This window comes from Odocoileus virginianus, chromosome 4, assembly GCF_023699985.2.
Source record: "Odocoileus virginianus isolate 20LAN1187 ecotype Illinois chromosome 4, Ovbor_1.2, whole genome shotgun sequence".
Lineage (NCBI taxonomy): Eukaryota > Metazoa > Chordata > Mammalia > Artiodactyla > Cervidae > Odocoileus > Odocoileus virginianus.
Genome location: NC_069677.1, coordinates 36,146,444 through 36,167,238, shown reverse-complemented (window position 1 = coordinate 36,167,238; position 20,795 = coordinate 36,146,444). Strand labels below are relative to the sequence as shown.

Here is a 20,795-nt window from a genome sequence, read left to right as displayed (position 1 = left end):
TTTTAAATTGTGTGTGATTGTACCGCTGACTGACTTGGGGCAGTATTTGAAGACAGTGCATTGTCCCCAGGTGCTGGGACAAAGCCCTGGAAAGTGGGAGAGAGAATTGGCCTTTGTAGGAACAAGGCATTGTTATTGGATTAACTCACGTGGCAGTTCTCAGAGCGTCATCAGGCCAGCCGATTCAGGTTCCGAATCTACTAAAGATCCTGGATAGTGTTGAGAAGTTATATTATTTCCACAGGTATACAGTTAACTATAGAAAGAAAAGTGGTAACGTTCTATTGTAGTTCTATGCCATCAGTTTCATTATGATATTTTTAATTTTCTTAAGACCCTGGGGAAAACACTTAAAATGTAAGGCCTGTTTTTTTCATGCCTTCTATGCCTGTGTCATGGAAAAATTATTTAGCAGAGAAGTACAAAATAGTCCTGATTCAGATGGGAGAAGGATCCATAAGCTGCCAGTCAAAACTGTCCAGCTCACCTGTGCTGTTTTTCTATTATTTTGATTAACCTGATGGATGATTCTGAGCAAAATCTTTCTTTTTTACAGATTTCCTCAAAGATGTGTAGTCCTAAATGTCATCTTTCTAGTTTGAGAAAGGGGCTTGGGAAGCTCTATGGGAAGATAAAGACTAAAATTGAAAGGATTTTCTAGTTAAACCTCAGTTATTTAGAAAATTCTGGTAAAGAGGACATGGTATTTCTCAGATGCCCAGTTAACATTAACTTCTTTGCCTAGTACATAGTAGAAGGTAATTAATATATCAGATTATATAGTATTACCTTATGGAAAATCTGAAATTTGTTTTTATTGGTAAGTAAAAGCATCAACTGATGTTTCTAGAATCTATACCATAATTTTTATTTATTTTTTTGTTGAAGGATAATTGCTTTACAAAATTTTGTTGCTTTCTGTCACACCTCCACATGAATCAGTCATAGGTACACATGTATCCCCTCCCTTTTGAATCTCCCTCCCATCTCCCTCCCCATCCCACCCCTCTAGGTTGATACAGAGCCCGTTTCCTGAGCCACACAGCAAATTCCCATTGGCTGTCTGTTTTACACATGGTAACGTAAGTTTCCATGTTACTCTTTCCATACATCTCACCCTCTCCTTCCCTCTCCCCACGTCCATAAGTCTGTTCTCTATGTCTGTTTCTCCACTGCTGCCCTGTTAAACTCTTCAGTACCATTTTCCTAGATTCTGTATATGTGCTTTAGAATACAACATTTAACTTTGTCTTTCTGACTTACTTCACTCTATATAATAGGTTCTAGTTTCATCCGTCTCATTAGAACTGACTCAAAGACATTCCTTTTTATGGCTGAGTAACAGTCCATAGTGTATATGCACCACGACTTCTCCGTCCATTCATCTGTCAGTGGACATCCAAGTTGCCTCCATGTTCTAGCTGCTGCAAACAGTGCTGCAGTGAACAGTGGGATACATGTGTCTTTTTCACTTTTGGTTTCCTCAGGGTATGTGCCCAGGAGTGGGACTACTGGGCCACATGGCAGCTCCGTTCCTAGTTCTTCAAGGAATCTCCACACCGTCCTCCACAGAGGCCGCATCAACTTACATTCCCACCAGCGGTGCAAGAGCGCCCCCCCACCCCCACCCCCACACACACACCCTCTCAAGCACTCACTATCTGTAGACTTTTTGATGAGAGATTATAGTTGAAAATTTCCCCAACATGGAAAAGGAAATAATCAAGTCCAAGAGGCTCAAAGAGTCCATACAGGATAAACCCAAGGAGAAACACACCAAGACACATACTAAAACAAAGACTAAACACAAAGAAAGGATATTAAAAGCAGCAAGGGAAAAGCCACAAGTAACACACAAGGGAAATTCCATATGTTTAACAGCTGATCTTTCAGCAGAAACTCTGCAGGCCCGAAGGGAATGGCAGGATATATTTAAAGAACTGAGAGGGAAATTCTGCAACCAAGATTACTGTACCCAGCAAGGATCTCATTCAAAACTGATGGAGAAGTAAAAAGCTTTTCAGACGAGCAAAGGTGAGGAGAATTCAGTACCACCAAACCAGCTTTACAACAAATGTTAAAGGGACTTATATGGTCAAGAAATAAGAGAAGAAAAAAGATCTACAAAAGCAACCCCAAACAATTAAGGAAATGGCAATAGGAACGTTTATATCCATAATTACTTTAAATGGAAATTAATTAAATGCTTCAACCAAAAGACACAGGCTGGCTGAATGGATACAAAAACAAGACCCATATGTATGCTGTCTACAAGAAACCCACTTCAGACCTCAAGACACATACAGACTGAAAGTGAGAGGATGGAAAAATATATTCCATGCAAGTGGGAAGCAAAAGAAAGTTGGAGTAGCAATCCTCATATCAGACAAAATATTACCAGGGATAAGGAAGGACACTTCATGATGATCAGGGGATCAATCGAAGAGGAAGACGTAACAATTGTAAATGTCTGTGCACCCAACGTAGGAGTACCTCAGTGTGTGTATTTCTTTTTTATGTAGACATATATTAGATATTAAACAACTATAACATAGCAACTGGTTGAGTTTTCAGATGGTATGAAAAGCATTTATCAAGTTGGCCTAATCTGTTGCATGTTTGTATCATAGTTAATTTCTTGTCCCTAATAAAAGTTCAGGTGGCTAATGGATGCTGTTCCTTTCTCTAGGTTTATTTCAATCTACAGAGGACCCAGCCATACCTATAAGGTCCAGAGGCTGACGGAATTCACATGCTACTCCTTCAGAATCCAGGCAGCCAGCGAGGCTGGGGAAGGGCCCTTCTCAGAAACCTACACCTTCAGCACAACCAAGAGTGTCCCCCCCACCATCAAAGGTTTGTGGACCATGTATTTCCGTGTGCTAGTCTATGAGGAAATGTTGGGATTTAGCTGTAGGAGGCTCAATTCTGACCTTAAATGTGCTCTCCTAATATTTCTCATATTAGCCAGATAGAATCAAAAGAACTTTCTAAAAGAGAAGATTGGGAAATGGGTTCTACAGGGGGAATGAGAGGCCTTAAAGGAGATGGCTTACTGGTGTGACTTCTCTTGCGTACATGTAAATTATTATCACAAACAACAGTGAGGCAGTCTTATCCCCACAGGAGATAGATGGGCCGAGGGAAGAAAGAGACCAGAGCGACAGATGTTGGGTTAGGAATGCAGGTGAGTTCCTGGTGGTGTAATGCTCATGGAGTTTACCACAGAGGTTTGAGTACCTCCCTTCAACAGTTGATCCGCATCTTTGGATGCCCTTGGTGTGTAAATGAGAGGCTAACAAGGGTGGCACCCCCACCTTCCCTCCAACCCGCAGCTCTCACGGGAAGGCTGCAGCACCAGGCTGTCCTCATCTCCTGGAGTATTTGTCTCGAGGTTTGTGAATGACTGGCTGACTCTCTGCCCACTTCATGGGATCAGGGAGTGAGCAAAAGCCAGCTCCACTCAACTCTCCCTCCACCAGGCCTGCTCAATCCTTGTCTCCCGCTTTCAGCCAGAGCGCTGCCTCTGCACAGCAGACCTGCCAGGCAGACAGCAACAGGGCAAAGCTGGTTCATCCCTTCTCACCAGTGCAGGTCCAGCGCCTCTAGAACTCTTGAGTCTGCACCCTCCCCTCCTTTGCTTTATCCAGCTGCTGCCCAAAATGACTCTGAGGCTGACAGATATACTAGCAGCCCACCTGAACCCAGTTTTACATGGGGTCAAGTGAGGGTTGGCTCTGTTATTTGAGGTGCTAGGCAGTGAGCACAAATTATGTATTTGGCCCCAAGAGCTAGGCCATTTGAATCACTGCTTCCACACAGAGCTGTATCGGATATACCAGGACATGGAGTGCATTACAGGAGGGTGTGGGGCCTCCAGGGCCTGAGTCAGGGTCTGACTCACAATCTGTTAAGGTTTCCCATAGGAAACCTTAGAATTGCAGGGTAACTTAGAATTGCTTAGAATCAGTAGTGTGCAACTCTTTGCCACTCCATGGACTGTAGCCCGCCAGGCTCCTCTATTGATGGGATTTCCCAGGCAAGAATACTGGAGCGGGTTGCCATTTCCTACTCCAGGGGATCCTCCCGACCCAGGGATAGAACCCACATCTCCTGCATTGCAGGCAGATTCTGTACCACTGAGGCACCAGGGAAGCCCCCTTGCAGGGTACTTTACGGTACATGCCTTCCCTGTGCTCCCCTGGCCCTCAGGGGTCCAGAAGCTCTTTGACTTCTTCCTGTGACTAAGGTACTGATGTAAATGGATGTAGACTTCTGGGTCACTTGGGTACTAAACGCCCTGGCACTTTGGCGTGGCTTTGCCTTTCAGCTGTAACAGGAGATTCCTGACCATGCTGTGGTTGATAGGTTTGCTGTTGTAACAGGGAGGGTTGCCACATTTTACCAGTTACCTAAATAAATACGGGGGTTCTTCCAACACTGTCTTTGCCTCTGAAAGGGATTATTGAGGTAGATTCATCTTTTGGAAAATACACCACCAAATTAATAGTCCTTGTAGGTCTTGGTACTTCTTCAGGTGGACCATGTCCTCACGCTGCCACACTACCCAGTCTTCCTCTCACTTTTAGATTCAGGAAGTTGTCAGAGCTGGAGGACTATGGTTGGCTGAGATTCTTTCTTTAGTTTTTCCATAAATTTCAGCCAACTCATACAAACTTTTTTTTAAAGGCAACTTTTATTTTTCTGAGATAGTGTTGTACAGAATTGAAAGTAGAAACAACTGTCTCTAAAGAATTCATGTAATTAGAAATTTAAAATAAGGGCATTCAGTGAGAGGAGTTACACATGCTAGTCACAAAATGGAAACACATCAGATATTGAATATAAGAAAATATTAAAATTTTATAGCCTGTAAGTGCTTTGCTACAAACTAATATAATTTCACTTTAAACCGGAATGATGAGTCCAGTAGATAGAAAATTAAAATATACGAACGTAAGATAACTTTTACAGGCTTATGTTGAAGGCCACCTGCTCCTCAAACCTTTCTCAGACCCTCACATGAACGCGACCTCCCTCCCCTGGAACTCCCCAATGTTTTCCTTGTACCTCTCATTCCCATCTGGCCTACGTTATGTCTGCTTGCTTATCTTTGTTTCATACCTTTCTCTCTGCTTCCCTTAACTACATCTTAACTTCCTTGAAAGTAGTGTCCAGTTTTGCAAAGTACCTAACACAGGACTTAATCATAGAAGATTCTCATTAGCCTTAAGGAAAAAAATGAGAATGCAAGTCAGGTCAAACAGTTATTAATACGATAGTGAGCAAAGGACTCTTCGCCAGTGAATTCAATGCCTTCTCTTTGTAAAGGGTGTCCTGATAGATTTCTAGGGGGCTGGACAAATAAACTCCCCTCCCAGGGCTGGCACAAGCACACTCTCCCTCTCTCAGATTCTCAGTAATATTACTGAAATACTGACCATTTATATGATACTTTGAATTTTTGACCATGAATGTGTGGATTTGTATTTCAGCACCTCGAGTAACACAGTTAGAAGGAAATGCGTGTGAAATTTTATGGGAGACGGTACCACCCATGAAAGGCGACCCTGTCAACTACGTTCTGCAGGTGTTGGTTGGAAGAGAATCTGAGTACAAACAGGTGAGAACCAGCATGTGTAGCATGTGTGTGGCCTGTCAGTCTGGTTGGCTCCTGGCCTCTGCCTGTTGCTGTGAGGATTCAGTGGCAAGTGAACTACATTTTTCTTAAAATCAATTGTAGAAACTGATTCACAAGTACCCATTAGCTAACTCTTTAGGATATAATAGCTCTAGCTTATCTTCTTATATTTTCAGTTTCTCAAGCATGATCTTATGGGTTTTAAGTTCTATATTTCTATTTGATATTGCTTATGGTATTCACAAGTATCAAACTGTGTATGTATCGAAAACTGTGTCAGTGATTTTACTCTAGAGGGAAAAAGTGTCAGCCTAATTACCGAAGCCCCTGTTCCATCTGCCTTTTTTACGGAAGTTATAATTGAAGGATGAGGAAGGAAGAAGAGGACTTATCAGCCCTCAAGGCTATGATTCAGAAGCTTTGGGTCACTGTTTGTCATCCTTTAGTGTGCGTAGGATCATATGAGAATCTGTTCATGTGGATTTTGATTCAGTCAGTCTGGGGTCATGGTTCAAGTCCCCAGGTAACACTGATGTTGCTAGTGCATGGACCATGTTTTGAGTAGCAAGACTATACATATCACATGATAAAGATTTGGGTTTATCATTCATTACACCCTTTTTGATCCTGATTCTTCCAGAGCCACTCATTGTCTTGTCACTAGCTATGAAAGATTCAACTACTCTGTAGGTTTCCATAACACTCCCAGAAACTTAATAACTATGTAAAAGCAGAATATAACACTGTTGCTCTGTTAGGAAAGCTGAGACCTGCTCCTTACCAGCACTTGTAATAGAGGTGTGCATTTACATCAAACTCAAGAAATTGAAGATAAATGCCACCTGCCTTCTGAGTCTTTATCATAATTTACAAAAACTTCTTTATTCAGATAAAGAATAAAGGCTCCAGATACACAAAACAAGTAGAAAAAATGATTCAGAGCTTGTGTTAGTTCACTGGTTAACATCCCTCATATAATAATAATGTGTAGAAAGAAAGAAAATTTTAGTAAATTTCATAATCCTTTGTTACTATGAAGTGTCAGATTAAAAAGTGAATTGCTTTAAATACATTTTGCAAAAACTTGTTTTAAATATGACAGCCACCAGTGTTGTTTAACATCAGTGGGTGGTTTCACCAGTTTCCATCATTCCTCTTAAATAAGAGCAAACACACTCTTGTTTCCTTTCACCTTAGAATCTCATTTTATACAGTATATTTCATTTCACAGTAAATACTTTTTTAATTTATTATAATTGGAGACTAATTACTTTACAATTAAGTAATGTGGTGGTTTTTGCCATACATGGACGTGAATCAGCCACGGATATACATGTGTCCCCCGGTCCCAAACCTCCCACCCCCTTCCCTCCCTATTTCATCCCTCTGGGTTGTCCCAGTACACCGACTTTAAGTGCCCCGTTTCAGGCATAAAACTTGGACTGGTGATCTATTTCATATATGGTAATATACATGTTTCAATGCTGTTCTCTCAAATCATCCCACCCTCGCCTTCTCCCAGAGTCCAAAGTCTGTTCTTTATATCTGGGTCTCTCTTACTGTCTTGCATATAGGGTTATCATTACCATCTTTCTAAATTCTATATATATGCGTTAGTATACTGTATTGGTGTTTTTCTTTCTGACTTACTTCACTTTGTATAATAGGCTCCATTTTCATTAGAACTGACTCAAATGTGTTCTTTTTAATAGCTGAGTAATATTCCATTGTGTATACATACCACAACTTTCTTCTTCATTCATCTGCCGATGGACATCTAGGTTGCGTCCATGTCATAACTATTATAAACAGTGCTGCAATGAAGATTGGGGTGCACGTGTCTCTTTCAGTTCTGGTTTCCTCGGTGTGTATGCCCAGGAGTGGGGTTGCTGGGTCATATGGCAGTTCTATTTCCAGTTTTTTAAGGAATCTCCACACTGTTCTCCATGGTGGCTGTACTAGTTTGCATTCCCACCAGCAGTATAAGAGGGTTCCCTTTTCTCCACACCCTCTCCAGCATTTATTGTTTGTAGACTTTTGGATAGCAGCCATTCTGACCGGCATGAGATGGTACCTCATTGTGGTTTTGATTTGCATTTCTCTGATAATGAGTGATGTTGAGCATCTTTGCATGTGTTTGTTAGCCATCTGTATGTCGTCTTTGGAGAAATGTCTGCTTTAGCTCTTTGGCCCATTTTTTTATTTTGCTGTTTATTTTTCTGGTATTGAGCTGCGTGAGCTGCTTGTATATTTTTGAGATTGTCAGTTGTTTCATTTGCTAATATTTTCTCCCATTCTGAAGGCTGTCTTTTCACCTTATAGTTTCCTTCATTGTGCAAAACCTTTTAAGTTTAATTAGGTCCCATCTATTTATTTTTGCTTTTATTTCTGTTACTCTGGGAGGTGGGTCATAGAGGATCTTGCTGTGATTTATGTCAGAGAGTGTTCTGCCTATGTTTTCCTCTAGGAGTTTTATATTTTCTTGTTTTACATTTAAACCTTTAATCCATTTTGAGTTTGTTTTTTTTTGTATGGTGTTAGAAAGTGTTCCAGTTTCATTCTTTTACAGGTGGTTGACCAGTTTTCCCAGCACCACTTGTTAAAGAGATTGTCTTTTTTCCATTGTATATTCTTGCGTCCTTTGTCAAAGATAAGGTGTCCATAGGTGTGTGGATTTATCTCTGGGCTTTCTATGCTGTTCCACTGATCTATATTTCTGTCTTTGTGCCAGTACCACACTGTCTTGATGACTGTGGCTTTGTAGTAGAGTCTGAAGTCAGGCAGGTTGATTCCTCCGGTTCCATTCTTCTTTCTCAAAATTGCTTTGGCTATTCGAGGTTTTTTGTGTTTCCATACAAATTGTGAAATTATTTGTTCTAGTTCTTCACAGTAAATAATTTTACATGTGTTACTCTTTCAACGTACCTCAAAGATATGATTGGTTTCAGAGTTTCAGCTCACATGGAGAATAGAGGATTTTTTTCTCCCACTAGGTTTAGTTATCTTTAACACCAACAGAACGGTCCTGTCCCATAGCATTGTAAAAATGGGTTAAAGGACGAAGTGTTACAAAATTTTACAACATATCATTTAACACTTAACAATATTCACTTCCCAACAGTACATTCATCACTGTATTTTATAAACCTTTTCTCCAGGTACCATGCATTTCTGCTTGTTCTTGGGTAAATGTTCTGCTTCTCAAAGCACACTGATTAATGCTTTTTCAATGAAAAACACCATTTACTCAATACCTATACATCAGGCATTGCCAGAGTGTAGGTTAATTCAACTTAGATTTTATTGGTAGATGTGCTGCTTTGAATCTTGCTGTTTAATGCTAGAATATTTTAACCCATGAACATAAAAATACTAGTATACAATTACATATATGCTTCAAAATATATTTCTTATTATAAACAAACAGCTATAAATTAGAGTTTCTTGGTGAAAACAGTTAAACCAGGGCGGGCTCAGTAGATAGGAATTAGCAATCTTCTTGTAACCATGTGTTTCCTGCATTTATCAAGAAATGATTAAGGCAGGTAGTGGTACATGAAAAGTTGCAGTTGAGTCAGGGACAATTTGTACTGAGTTTTTCGCTTCTCCCTATTCAGCAAGCATTAACTTAAGCATGATGTTTTGAGCCCTACATTCACTTGTTCTGGACACAAGATAGGGAATGAAGCCTGTTTATATTATGTGTGCAAAATAATAGTTAATTATAGTCCAGAGATAACAGGCTTTGAATTCATAGAGGCAAAGGAAAAGAAAATGAGAGGTCATGATTGCAGAGCATACGCCACGGCAGAGCTGTGGGCTTATAGGAAGCACTGTGTATACTTCAATTACAGCACTAATCACACAGGATCCACTAATGTGTGGGCTTGTGTTATTCATTTTTATCTTTCCAGGACTGGAACATAGCTAGGCACTCTGTAAATGTTTTTTGCATGCATGAAAGAGGCCTGTTTCAAAGGAACAGGGTGATTTATACTTGCAGTGGGGATGAAAATTAAACTTGACCATAGGGGGGATTTAGAAGTGATATTTGTAACTTAGGTGAAAAAAATCACCCATCATAGGGCAGTGGCTTCTGTTCCCCACGCTCATGTTTTACAGGCAACATATGGCAAGGGCCAAGGCTTTTGCTGATATTTTGCCGGAAACATTGAGTTAAACTCTGTAATTAGCTTTCTTTTGTTTAGCTATCATGATGTAGGGTGAGCAGCTGGTTCTAATTATGAAACAGTCTATTAACTTCAAGTATTAAGTCCTCACCTAAAGTTTTACTCTGCGTTAGTATGCATGCATATATTGATTTGGCTTCTCTGCCATTTAAAAAGTCTTTTCAAGCATAAGCTTTTTTTCAAGAAGCTTAAAAGTTCTTTTCAGACATTAATTATAAAGCATTCAAGAAAAAAATGAAAATTGTGTGTATATCCAGGTGACTTTTTTCACCTCATAAGACAGAACATAAGCACTTTTATAATCAAGAAACTGAAATGATACACATTCAGATAGCAACGATTTTTATATAAAGTGTGTAAATATAAACACTGAAGGTAAGAAAAGGGTAACAAACTCTAAGAAAGTATTACCTACTGGGAGCCAAAATTTTTGACATATTATTAATACTGTTGCTGCTCAGATTTATTGCATTAAGAAAACATTTGAAGCATCTGAAAATTCATAGAGCTCCACGTTTAACTTGATGGCCTCTCTGAGTTTATTTTGTATCATTTTTAAAATATAGTATTGGGACATGTATTGATTCTTTGTGGTATCACACAAGGTATTGTGAAGAAAGATCTTCTCTTGACCTTGATGGAATGATTTTAAAGACTTGGAGCCTGCATATTTTTTAATGGTTTGCAATTTAATTCCCTAACAGAAATGAAACAGGCTATGATTGTCTATTTTCATAAAGGTTCAAATCCAAAGTAAGAATAGATCAAGATGGGAATATTTAAAAGCTATTATTGTCTTACCGACTCTCAACACTTTGTAGGTTTATAGGTCGCTTTAAGTATCTGATGAAGGATATAACCCCTTCTACCAGAAAAATATTCATGCATACATCCATTTTAAATTGCATATAAAACAAATGTATATTCAGTTTCCTGGAATTCTGGTATAGGACCCCTGATTCATTGAGAAACTGTTAGGTGCCCTGTACAGTGAGGGCTGCCTGGCATATGACAGAATGGCATAATCTGTGCACTCAGAGCTTCCCAGTCCCACTGGGGTGGAAACAGCATGCCCCCAAGATGCAGTTTGGTAAGTGCCCTTCCCATCCTCTTTGGCTCAGGAGCAGCAGTTCCTGCCCATCATTGCACTCTCCACAGGGGAATCCTGCAGGTTAGTAAATGCCCACTTCAGCAAGGGGCCAAGGACGGTCAAGTCTGCCTTCTGGAGTCATGTGGTATTGGAGGACTCATTCACCTCTCTGGGCCTTGCTGTCTTGTCAAAGTGGAGATACTGATTCTCCATTTCAGGGTTACTGTGAACATCAACTCTGTTCAGTCTTGAGAGGGTGCTGTGCAGATGGTGATACTGGGCAGTTATATCCCTTTTTCTTGGGAGAATTAGTAAAAGAGATTTCAAGGATTTCAACTACACAGCATGTTACTCTGAATTGAGGGTCACAGATTCTTCATTTTGATTATCTGGGTATTACTTTAAATCTTCTCACTTGGAATAAACATGTCAAAATTACTTTAAAATATATTGCACACCAAATCAAGGACAGAAATAGTCTTTGTAAAAATAATATTGCATGTATACTTACTGTGATATTATGATTGGTTACTTCAATAAAGATAATCTCAGATGGAGCTATGCCTTTTAAATTGGGTTGAGGCAGGAGGAAGAACCCATAATGGTGCCCCTGTCAAAATGAATGAAAACAAGAGGAGGAGAGGCCCAGTCCCATGAAAAGTCACCTGAACTGTGCTGCAGGCCTGGTGACCTTACTGATGGTGTGATCCTATGGCTGTGATTCTTTACACAAAAACAAATCAGTTATCTCAAACCTGTGGGACCAGAATCCTCAGAAAATGGAGTATTGGGATTGTTTCATTTTTTCCTTAGCTAGGAAGGAACCCAAAAGGGTTAATCCTAAGTGTTGTTGAGTACCATCAACGCGTTGAAAACAGCTCAATCGTTGCTAATGACTCCCTTGTATAATCAGGGCTGTACTGACACTACGCCCTGTGGTTTGTGTGGGGTTCTACATGTCCAGATGTACTTGTTTCTGGTAATTTTCCTCTTTTCAAACTGCGTGGTATAAGCATATCTACTCTCAAATATTTATGGGTTCTAATTAGAGAACATTCGGTGCGCATCTTCTCTGTTATAGCTGTGTGCTATTTGCTATGGAAATAGAACCCAGTCCCACACTCAATATATTTATCACATATATATATTTAAAGATAATAAAAACATTGTGTTGACAATGCTTTTGAAAGGGGTGAGGTCTTCCAATTAAAATAAAAGCTAAAAGAAAAACATTTACAAATTAAAGCTCTGCTTTTGATTGGACTTGTCATTAAGGAAGTTCCCTTCTATTAGATATTCATTTTTCCTTCGCTAAGCTTTTTGCCTAAGGGTATGAGAAAAGTAGCATTCCTTTACTTTCAGAATACATTTTCAGGGATCTTTAGGGAGAGAAGTGGTATAAATCAAAAAAATTTATATAAAGTCTCTATTCAAGATTCCATGAATTGGGTTTCTGGGAAATTAAATATACTGAGCCAACTTTCATAGAAGGAGCTATGCAAACTCTGGAAACCATAGAAATAATTTAACACTAGATATAAATGAAACTTTATATCAACTTTCCAAAAATCTCTCCCACATCTGTGGGGAAATAGGTTACTAAGTGGTTTTCAGCCATGAGGTCATCAGTGTAGCATAAATTAAGAGGACACATCACGGAAGTGCTGCCCAAGACTTTCCCTGGCAGAGTCTGGGTTGGGGACCTGCTTTCCATACGTCATAAAGGAAAGGCAGTGGGACCCAGGGTGGGGTGATCTAGAAGTGTTTCATGGAAACACCAGTGAAGTTATCAGACTCCCTGGGAAGACAAAGTCAGAAGGTCAAGGGAAGTACTCTTAGTCCTCATCTAGTGACCATGGTGTGATACCAACTTGGAGGGTGGGTTCAACCCAAGGACATGGAACCAGTGGAGCCGGAGCGGTTCCAGTGACGAGCAGGAGCTAGTGAGATGTGAGCTCTCCCCTAGGGGCTACTGCTAACCACCCTTACTCGCCTGAGACCTCAAGAAATTAACAGCTCTCTGATCCTTAGCTCTCTCATCTCTAAAATGGGAGTAATACTCAGTTGCTAGAGTAATCAGAAGGATTAAATTTGATAAAGAGGACTTATCTCCAGCATACTCCTTTCACAAAGCATTTTGCACAGTTTCTTATTTAATAATCCCCTGTTGGGATTAAGTTAGGTACTGTTACTGTCCCGTGTTAAAGATGAGAAAAGTAAGGCCCAAAGCTGTTATTTGCCTGAGGTCACAAACCTAGAAAGTGCCAGAGCAAGGACTTAGACCTGGAATCCTGATGCCAGTTCCCTGGGGTCCCACAAAAGAGCTCCAGTAGCTACCATATTTTACCCTTTGATAAGTGTAAACATTTCAAGAGGTGAGACCTCCAAAAGGATTGGTGAAAGAAAAGTATCAAGAAACCTTACAGCTAAAGCTTAGATGGCATCTTTTCTTCAACTCCATCAACATCCTAACATTAACTACTGCCACCATAGAGTTAGAATAGATTGTTTACCTGGGCTATTGCAGATAGGAAACCAAGGCTCAGATGGTGAAGGGACTGGTAGTATGCTGGTCACTCCCTTCATGAATGGTCCCAACAGTTTCGAAAAAAGACTTGTTTCAAAAAATACTGATTTGAGCATCTAAATTTTGTAAAGAACATTCTCTGTAGAGAAACAAAGGTGCACCATTGTTTTTCTGAGACCATGCACATGATGTTGGGAAATAATCCATAGACAGTATCATCATGTTGTAGTCTGAACTCCTGAATAGCTGGCTGTGTGTGGGTTGGGGCAGTCACCATGATGACAAGTTCATCTTAAAATAGCCATTTAACTAACTTATCATTGGAACAGTGAGCTATGAGAAAGGAGTGATCTCTCAGGATCACTGGGGTTTTCTTATTGCTCTTTTATCCTTGGCTGCTCCAGCCCTGTTCAGTCTGTAACTGCAGTTGCTAAGACACATGCCACAATCTTCACAGAGAAACAGTAAACTCACCTGGAGGCACATGCTTCAAGTCTTATAAAAGGGAATAGCAAAAACAAGGGTGAATCTGGGAAATATGAGAAACACAATTGATTTTCTGGGGCCTACTCACTAAACAGAATACAATAAGACTTTTAATGGCTACTTCTAAAGTTTCAAAATGAGGGAGGAAAAAATTTTCCAAAGGCTGAGTATCAGGTGAACATTGGATGTTCTGATGCCTTTTCTAAACTACAATCTTCTTGCTCTTTCAGTTCTCACAACATGGAATGAGTGGCCAGCGCACTTGTGTTCTCTAATACAATGTCCTGCTTCTTGTGGGAGTTTATGTGCTGGTCTTTAGCACCTGAATGTTTTTAGATTCCCACTGACTCTGGCAAGTGTTTCAGACAGAGTTGAGATTGTTGGAAATGCTCTTTATTTTCTAGGGAGTTTATGTTAATGGGCAAAATTGTTTTACTAAGGTGGCCTGTCACTAAAAATGCCCCTATCACTTTTGATCACTGAATGTTAAAAATATATCTGAAGTATTTTTAAATCTAAACAGTAGTAGTAGGAGTAATAATAATGGCTAACTTTTGCTGTGCAGTTGCCTATATACCACCCGTGTTTTAAGCACTTTATGAGGCTAAGTCAGTGCTACTCAACCAGAAAGTGTTTGGTCAATTTTACTTTCCTATTTAATTAACCAAATCTCTTTACTGATTTGAGTTTCAGGTAGTTTTTTCCTATCTCTAACATAAGACATGGGTTTTTATGTAATTTTAAGGTGATTATCATTTCCTCTAAGTGTTTTGAGTATCAATAGCATTTTGATAGAAGAACAAAGTGGAAGAAAAATGGAAAAGGACAGGTTTGTCAAACAGGAAACACTTAAGACAGACCATTAAAGTAAATATTAATTTGTGATAAATAGGACTATATCAAAAAATCTCTTAAAAAATGATTAGGTAAGCCATAAAACTGGGAGAGAATATTCATAACATATCTGACAAAGAGCTTACATCCAGATTATATTAAAGAACCACTGCAAATTAAAATAGGCAAAATAGTTGAACACACTCTTCACAAAAGAGGTTATATGAATGACCAAATAAGCACATGAAGAGGTGGGAAATGCCTTTAGGCATCAGGGAAATGCAACTGAGATACCAGTCTCACCCATGAGAATGACTGAAATATAAATGACTGACAATAACAAATGTTGGTGAGGGTGTGGAGCAACTGGAACTCTCATTCTTAGCTGGCAGGAGTGCAAAGGGATGTGTTTGTTAAAACTTTCCCATGCAGTTAGATATGGAGTTACACTCAGCACTTCTAGGTATTCGCCTAAGAAAAAGAGAAACTTAAGCCTGAGATTTGAACAAAAATGTTCATAGTACTCTTACTGTATAAAAACTCCAAACTGGAAATAATGCAAATATTTGTCAAGAAGCAAATGGACACATCAGTGTACAGGCATATGATAAAATACTTATTCTTCAGTAAAAGGAACAGCTGAATCTCCTAGGCATGGGAAAGTGCACAGTGACTGTATTTGTGTAAACCTCTAGAGCAGGCAAAACAAATTACAGGATGAAAAGTCAAAATAGTGTGTACCTCTTAGGGCTGGGGTGAGCTATCTAATGGAGTAGAGTTTCATGGTATAGCCACTAGCAAATGTCAACTGAGACTTTGCACTTTATTTCTGTAATTTGTTTTTAATTGTTTACATTTTAAAAAATTAGTTCTGTGCACCAAGATCAGAGAGCCCTTTATAAGAATTAAGTCATCTGCTGATTTATAGCCTAAATTATTAAAATTCAACTAGATGCATCACCATTACTTGTATCAGCTGCAGTGCTGATGCATGCCTTACCTCCTGTCAATATCAGAGTCACTGAATTTATGTTTTATTCAGAGTAGGTCAGAATACTTTATGGATGAAATACAGACTTGGACAAATGCCATTCCATGTACTCTTTGTTGTTATGGAGTTCATTTAAACCAAACCAGTTCTACAAGGACCCAATGTTATATGATTATTACTTCAGAGACCGCAATGTTGTTATAAATTAACTGACCAGGACTTTTCTTTCTCTTGAAGGTGTACAAGGGGGAAGAAGCCACATTCCAAATCTCAGGCCTCCAGACCAACACAGACTATCGGTTCCGCGTGTGTGCGTGTCGTCGCTGTTTAGACACCTCTCAGGAGCTAAGCGGAGCTTTCAGTCCCTCTGCAGCTTTTGTACTACAACGAAGTGAGGTCATGCTTACAGGGGACATGGGGAGCTTAGATGATCCCAAAATGAAGAGCATGATGCCTACTGATGAACAGTTTGCAGCCCTCATTGTGGTTGGCTTTGCAACTTTATCCATTTTATTTGCCTTTATATTACAGTACTTCTTAATGAAGTAAACAAACCCAACAAAACTAGAGGTATGAATTTAATTAATGCTACACATTTTAATATACACATTTATTCAGATACTCCCTTTTTTAAGCCCTTTTGTTCTTTGATTTATATACTTATTTTACAGATTTAGCTAGGAAAAAAATATCAGTGTTTTGGTGCACCTTTTTGAAATGCAAAACTAGGAAGAGGTTAAACTGGATTTTTTAAAAAAAAAAGCAAACCAGATACCAAAAGCTAGCTTATGTTTTCTTTTAAATTTTTCAGATTTGCCTTCATTCTGTCTTCACTGATGTCTTTTGCAAGCCTTTGATTTTTTTTTTTTCCATGTTACAGTTTAGTAATTTATATTCACCATTCACTTCTTATGTCTTGATCATCTGTATCTGTGAACATGAATCACAGTGTGTGTACTTACAGGGCTAGGATTTCGGCATTGTCAAGAGTATTACCACACAGAAACCACCACATGATGGAAAATATGTTCACCCAGATAAGGCTGCCCTAAACAACCAAGTTGTCACTCAGTTATTTAACTGTTTAGCTCATTGAAATCAAAATGTGTACTTTAATCTAAAATGTTTTAATAATCTGTATTTCTTATGATTTTAACACTATGAGCTGCCTGTCTAAGAAATCAAGTAACCAAAATGCACCTATAAATTATGGAGCATTGTAGATTTTACCATGTCAATTCATAGCAGTAACTTTTCGAGGGCATTGTGCAATAGTTAGTTGTTTCCTTGTTCAGCTATTTTAAAAGCTGCTTTAACTTGTTTGTCTTTGTATATAACTACTTCTAATCTAATCACTAGAGTTATTATATTCTGTTATGTTTGACCAGAATTCTATGACGAGAACTGGTGACAGTTTAGTGCCTCTGCCCATTGTCCATGATTTACACTAATTGTGATCAGTCTCCTTATATGTCAGCTCGTTATTTTTGAAAGATTTGCCGTTAGGCTGTTCTTTGAGGTATCAATGAAGTGATTGAATTTCAGTTCCTTAATTCAGTGCACATAATACTAATCTAATAGCAAGTGAAAATTAAAACCCAATAAATTTGTAGTTCCTATTTTTGGGGGTTGATTTGGCTATGTGTGGAGAGGGAATGGTATTTGCTGGTAAGAAGCACAGGGTGTTTGGGGGTCAAGGAGCCTAGATTCTCTCCCTGGATCTGTCACTAACTTGCTGCGTGACCTGAACACGTCACTTTACCTCTCTGTGCCTCAGTGTTCCCATGCATTAAAAATAAAAAATAAAATGGGGATTCTAATGTTTGTAAGTGCTTTGAGATCCTTGATCAACAGGTGCTATCGGAGTGCAAAGTGTTACTCTTGCATGTTTCTTTTGATTCCTGAGATTGTCAATTTTAACCCAAAGTCATTGGATTATGTATATGAAGTCCATAATGTTTGCGTACCTCAGGGACATTTAAGAGTTGGAGGTGCAAATATATTCCAAAAGGGTGCAACAGACACAGTGTATCCCCCTGCTTCTGTTTTTGTATATTTTTGCTACTTGGTTTTTCCTGATCATGGCTATTTTGTGCTTGGTCTGTGTTGTCTTAAAATGCAGTATCCTGTACTAGCTTATAATGTTCCCATACCAAAGTCATGGGGAAACCAACATTATTTTGTTTTTGGTTTATTTATACTATATTCTGCATACAGTACTTTAAATGCCAATTACAGTGCAATCTTTATTTATTGTAAAATTTTTTAAATGTACTTATGTACTAATTTTCCCTTGTAGCATGTTATTTTTTTGTGTTTTATACTTTTGTAATTTTAGGTCAGTCTTGTTCCTTGGCAACATCTGTAGTATTACCATTCTTCTGACATTTTCTTGTGTTTTTAAAGATAAAGAGCATCTAGTGCATTAAATGCCAAAAAAAAAAAAAAATCCATTATCAGTAATTGAAACGTTTACATGTACCCAAGAAAAACATAATCATCTCTTTAAAGAAAGTGCTAAGATCAATGAATTATTCTGTGTGCCTACATTGTGATGTAGTAAGTACTAGAAAGTTCTGTATTCTGTTATTGACTAGAAGAACTAGTTTAATTAGCCTTGCAAACTGATGGCATCAAGGTAAATATATTTCTGCCAAAGTTTCTGGCCTTCCAAAACTCACTCCACTATTAAATGTGCATTACAATCCACTATAACAACTGCATCTGCATTTTCTGAAACAATCTCATGCCTTTGGGGAGAAGGCTTTTTTTTTTTTTTTTTTTTTTTTTTAAACAATGAAGAGTCAGCTGAGTTACAAGAACCTTGTCTGCAGGAGAAAAATAAAATCCCTTTTTGGAAACACTTCAGAACTGCTGCTATAAAGAAATTCTCTGACTTGGTTGGCATTTTTTCTTAATGAAATCGTACTTTAAGCCAAAATTGCTATGAATATTTGATCTTTGAGATTTTCATACTGTCTAACCACCAGAAAGCTGAGTGTGTGAACACTAACTAACAGCACTTTATTTTATTGCTCTCCACTATTGACTGTTCATTATAATTCCTCAGTCAAAAAGTTATCACACTATCTGGCACTATTTTATATTACAAATATTATGTATATGTGATATTGATATATGATTATATATTGCCATTACACATGAACAATAAAATAAAGTGTTATGTTAACCTTCTCTCTTTGCCCTTTTGCAATATGTAGGAATGAGTGAGTGGCTTTCTGATGCTCTCTATATGTCAAACTCCTCTCTGGCACAAGAAATTCCAGTCATGTGAAGCAAAATTCCCTTTTGTCCTCAAAGAAATTGTTTAAAAAGAAAACTTTTTTAAAAGATTTTTTGCATATTATCTGCCTTGTTCTTATCAACTTGAAATGTTGGCATTTTCTAACCATGTTTTGTCGGCTACAGTAATTCAGTATTCCTGTCAAATTTGAAAAGTGCCCTAATTGAATGTGTTTGAATGTTATCCTTGCACAATTCTTTAAATTGAAAGACAAAATGTTTTACCTCACTGTTGGACATACATTCCAAGCTTTTCAACTTTAGGAGAAAAAAAAAAATAATCATGTTTTCCTGTATTGTAAATTTTAGACTATTTCATATACATTGTATTAAAACTGCCATATCAATTTTAATGTATAGATTTTGCAAATACTATGCTATATGTAATACCTAACTGTATCTGTAGTGTATATGTAATATATTTATGCCCAATAAATGTTTTAATTCTTTCTGACTTAAGCAGGGTTCTTCTGCCATGGATAGGATTGCTTTTGTTGTTGTTCCTTTTTAAAATCTTAAACTACATCCCAGAAGTTGTAAATTCAGATGCCTTTAGAGACCAGGCAGGTGGCATAGTGCAGGGAGCTTGCTTTGCCCATCTAAAGGGGTGGCTGCCACCCTGCTCCTGGTTGGGGTCCTGCGGTTCTGCCACCCACAAACATGTAGGCTAGTTTTTTCAAAAGAGGCTGCAAGTCCAGATCTCCCTAAGTGGGCCAACTAACATGCGATTGTGGACAAGGCCCATGGGCAGCCAGTTCTTTTTCAGAGTCTGTGTAGATAAAATACACTTGTATTCTAACATGTTATCCATATGCCAAACTCAGGAGCCCAGGTTTGCCTCTTCACTTAGCACCTGGGATGCTCCTTCTCTGGGACAGACTCGCACGGTTCTGACCGCCCCCTTCCCTCCTCCAGGTCCCATTCAGCGACAACAACAGCAATAAAGTATAGTGTTGCTACTATAGTCATGGTTTCATCATGATGTTTAGATTTGTTTTGCTACGAATCCCTGCTATCTTTTTTCCCCCGAGGGAAAAATGATTGGGGAAACTGATTGTTTATAACTCAAAGCTCTCTTTCTCAAAGAATGCTGATAATCATTCTTTAGGTAAAAATGCCAAGTTGAACACATCAAGTTTTGCATGCTTCTTACATGAAAATATACTAAAGGGCTTTTTTTTTTTTTTAAGTCATAACTGCTCTCAACACTGAAGAGTGGGAAAGAATTGTTAGCCTGAGAATTTTGGAAACCCGACCAAAGAAAGCTCTGAATTCTCATTTACCAGAGAAGAGAATGAACACCAACTCAATTTACGTGCCGAATTCACAGAAGGTTCAAAAACTGATAGACATGTTTCCCTTTAAAGTGATGGTAAAGAGGGATGGGAACCTCAAATAGTATTGGTAAAAAGCTGTTAAAAATGCCATTATAAAAAATAATGTCTTTTTTCAGCCAGACAGCTGCTCCTCCATTTTTGCAGAAACCAAAAGTTTATCCCCAAGAGAATGTAAAATAAGCCCTGGACTTAGAGAATGTTATTCTCACCTGAAGATGAAATGGTTCAGTCCACCCTTCAGTGGTACTTCTCAGTCTTGGCTACACAGTAATACCACCCGGGCAGCTTTTCAAAATCCCTATGTCAGACCCTACACCAATAAAATGAGTATTTTTGGAATATCCTACACCAATAAAATGAGTATTTCTGGAATATCAATGTTTTTTACACCTGCCA

The 20,795-nt window shown here is 38.6% G+C and overlaps 1 protein-coding gene across 3 annotated transcripts in view; it reads left to right on the top strand.

The window, feature by feature from the left end:
• FNDC3B (fibronectin type III domain containing 3B) overlaps positions 1–19,516 on the top strand; it is a 348,034-nt gene extending 328,518 nt beyond the window's left edge. For all 3 annotated transcript variants that reach the window (XM_070466411.1, XM_070466412.1, XM_070466413.1), the window contains 3 exons: positions 2,690–2,856; positions 5,496–5,623; positions 15,997–19,516. In XM_070466411.1, coding sequence (XP_070322512.1) covers positions 2,690–2,856; positions 5,496–5,623; positions 15,997–16,308 — 607 coding nt within the window. In that variant the 3' untranslated portion in view covers positions 16,309–19,516. The remainder of the gene's footprint in view (positions 1–2,689; positions 2,857–5,495; positions 5,624–15,996) is intronic.
• The last annotated feature ends 1,279 nt before the right edge of the window (positions 19,517–20,795 follow it).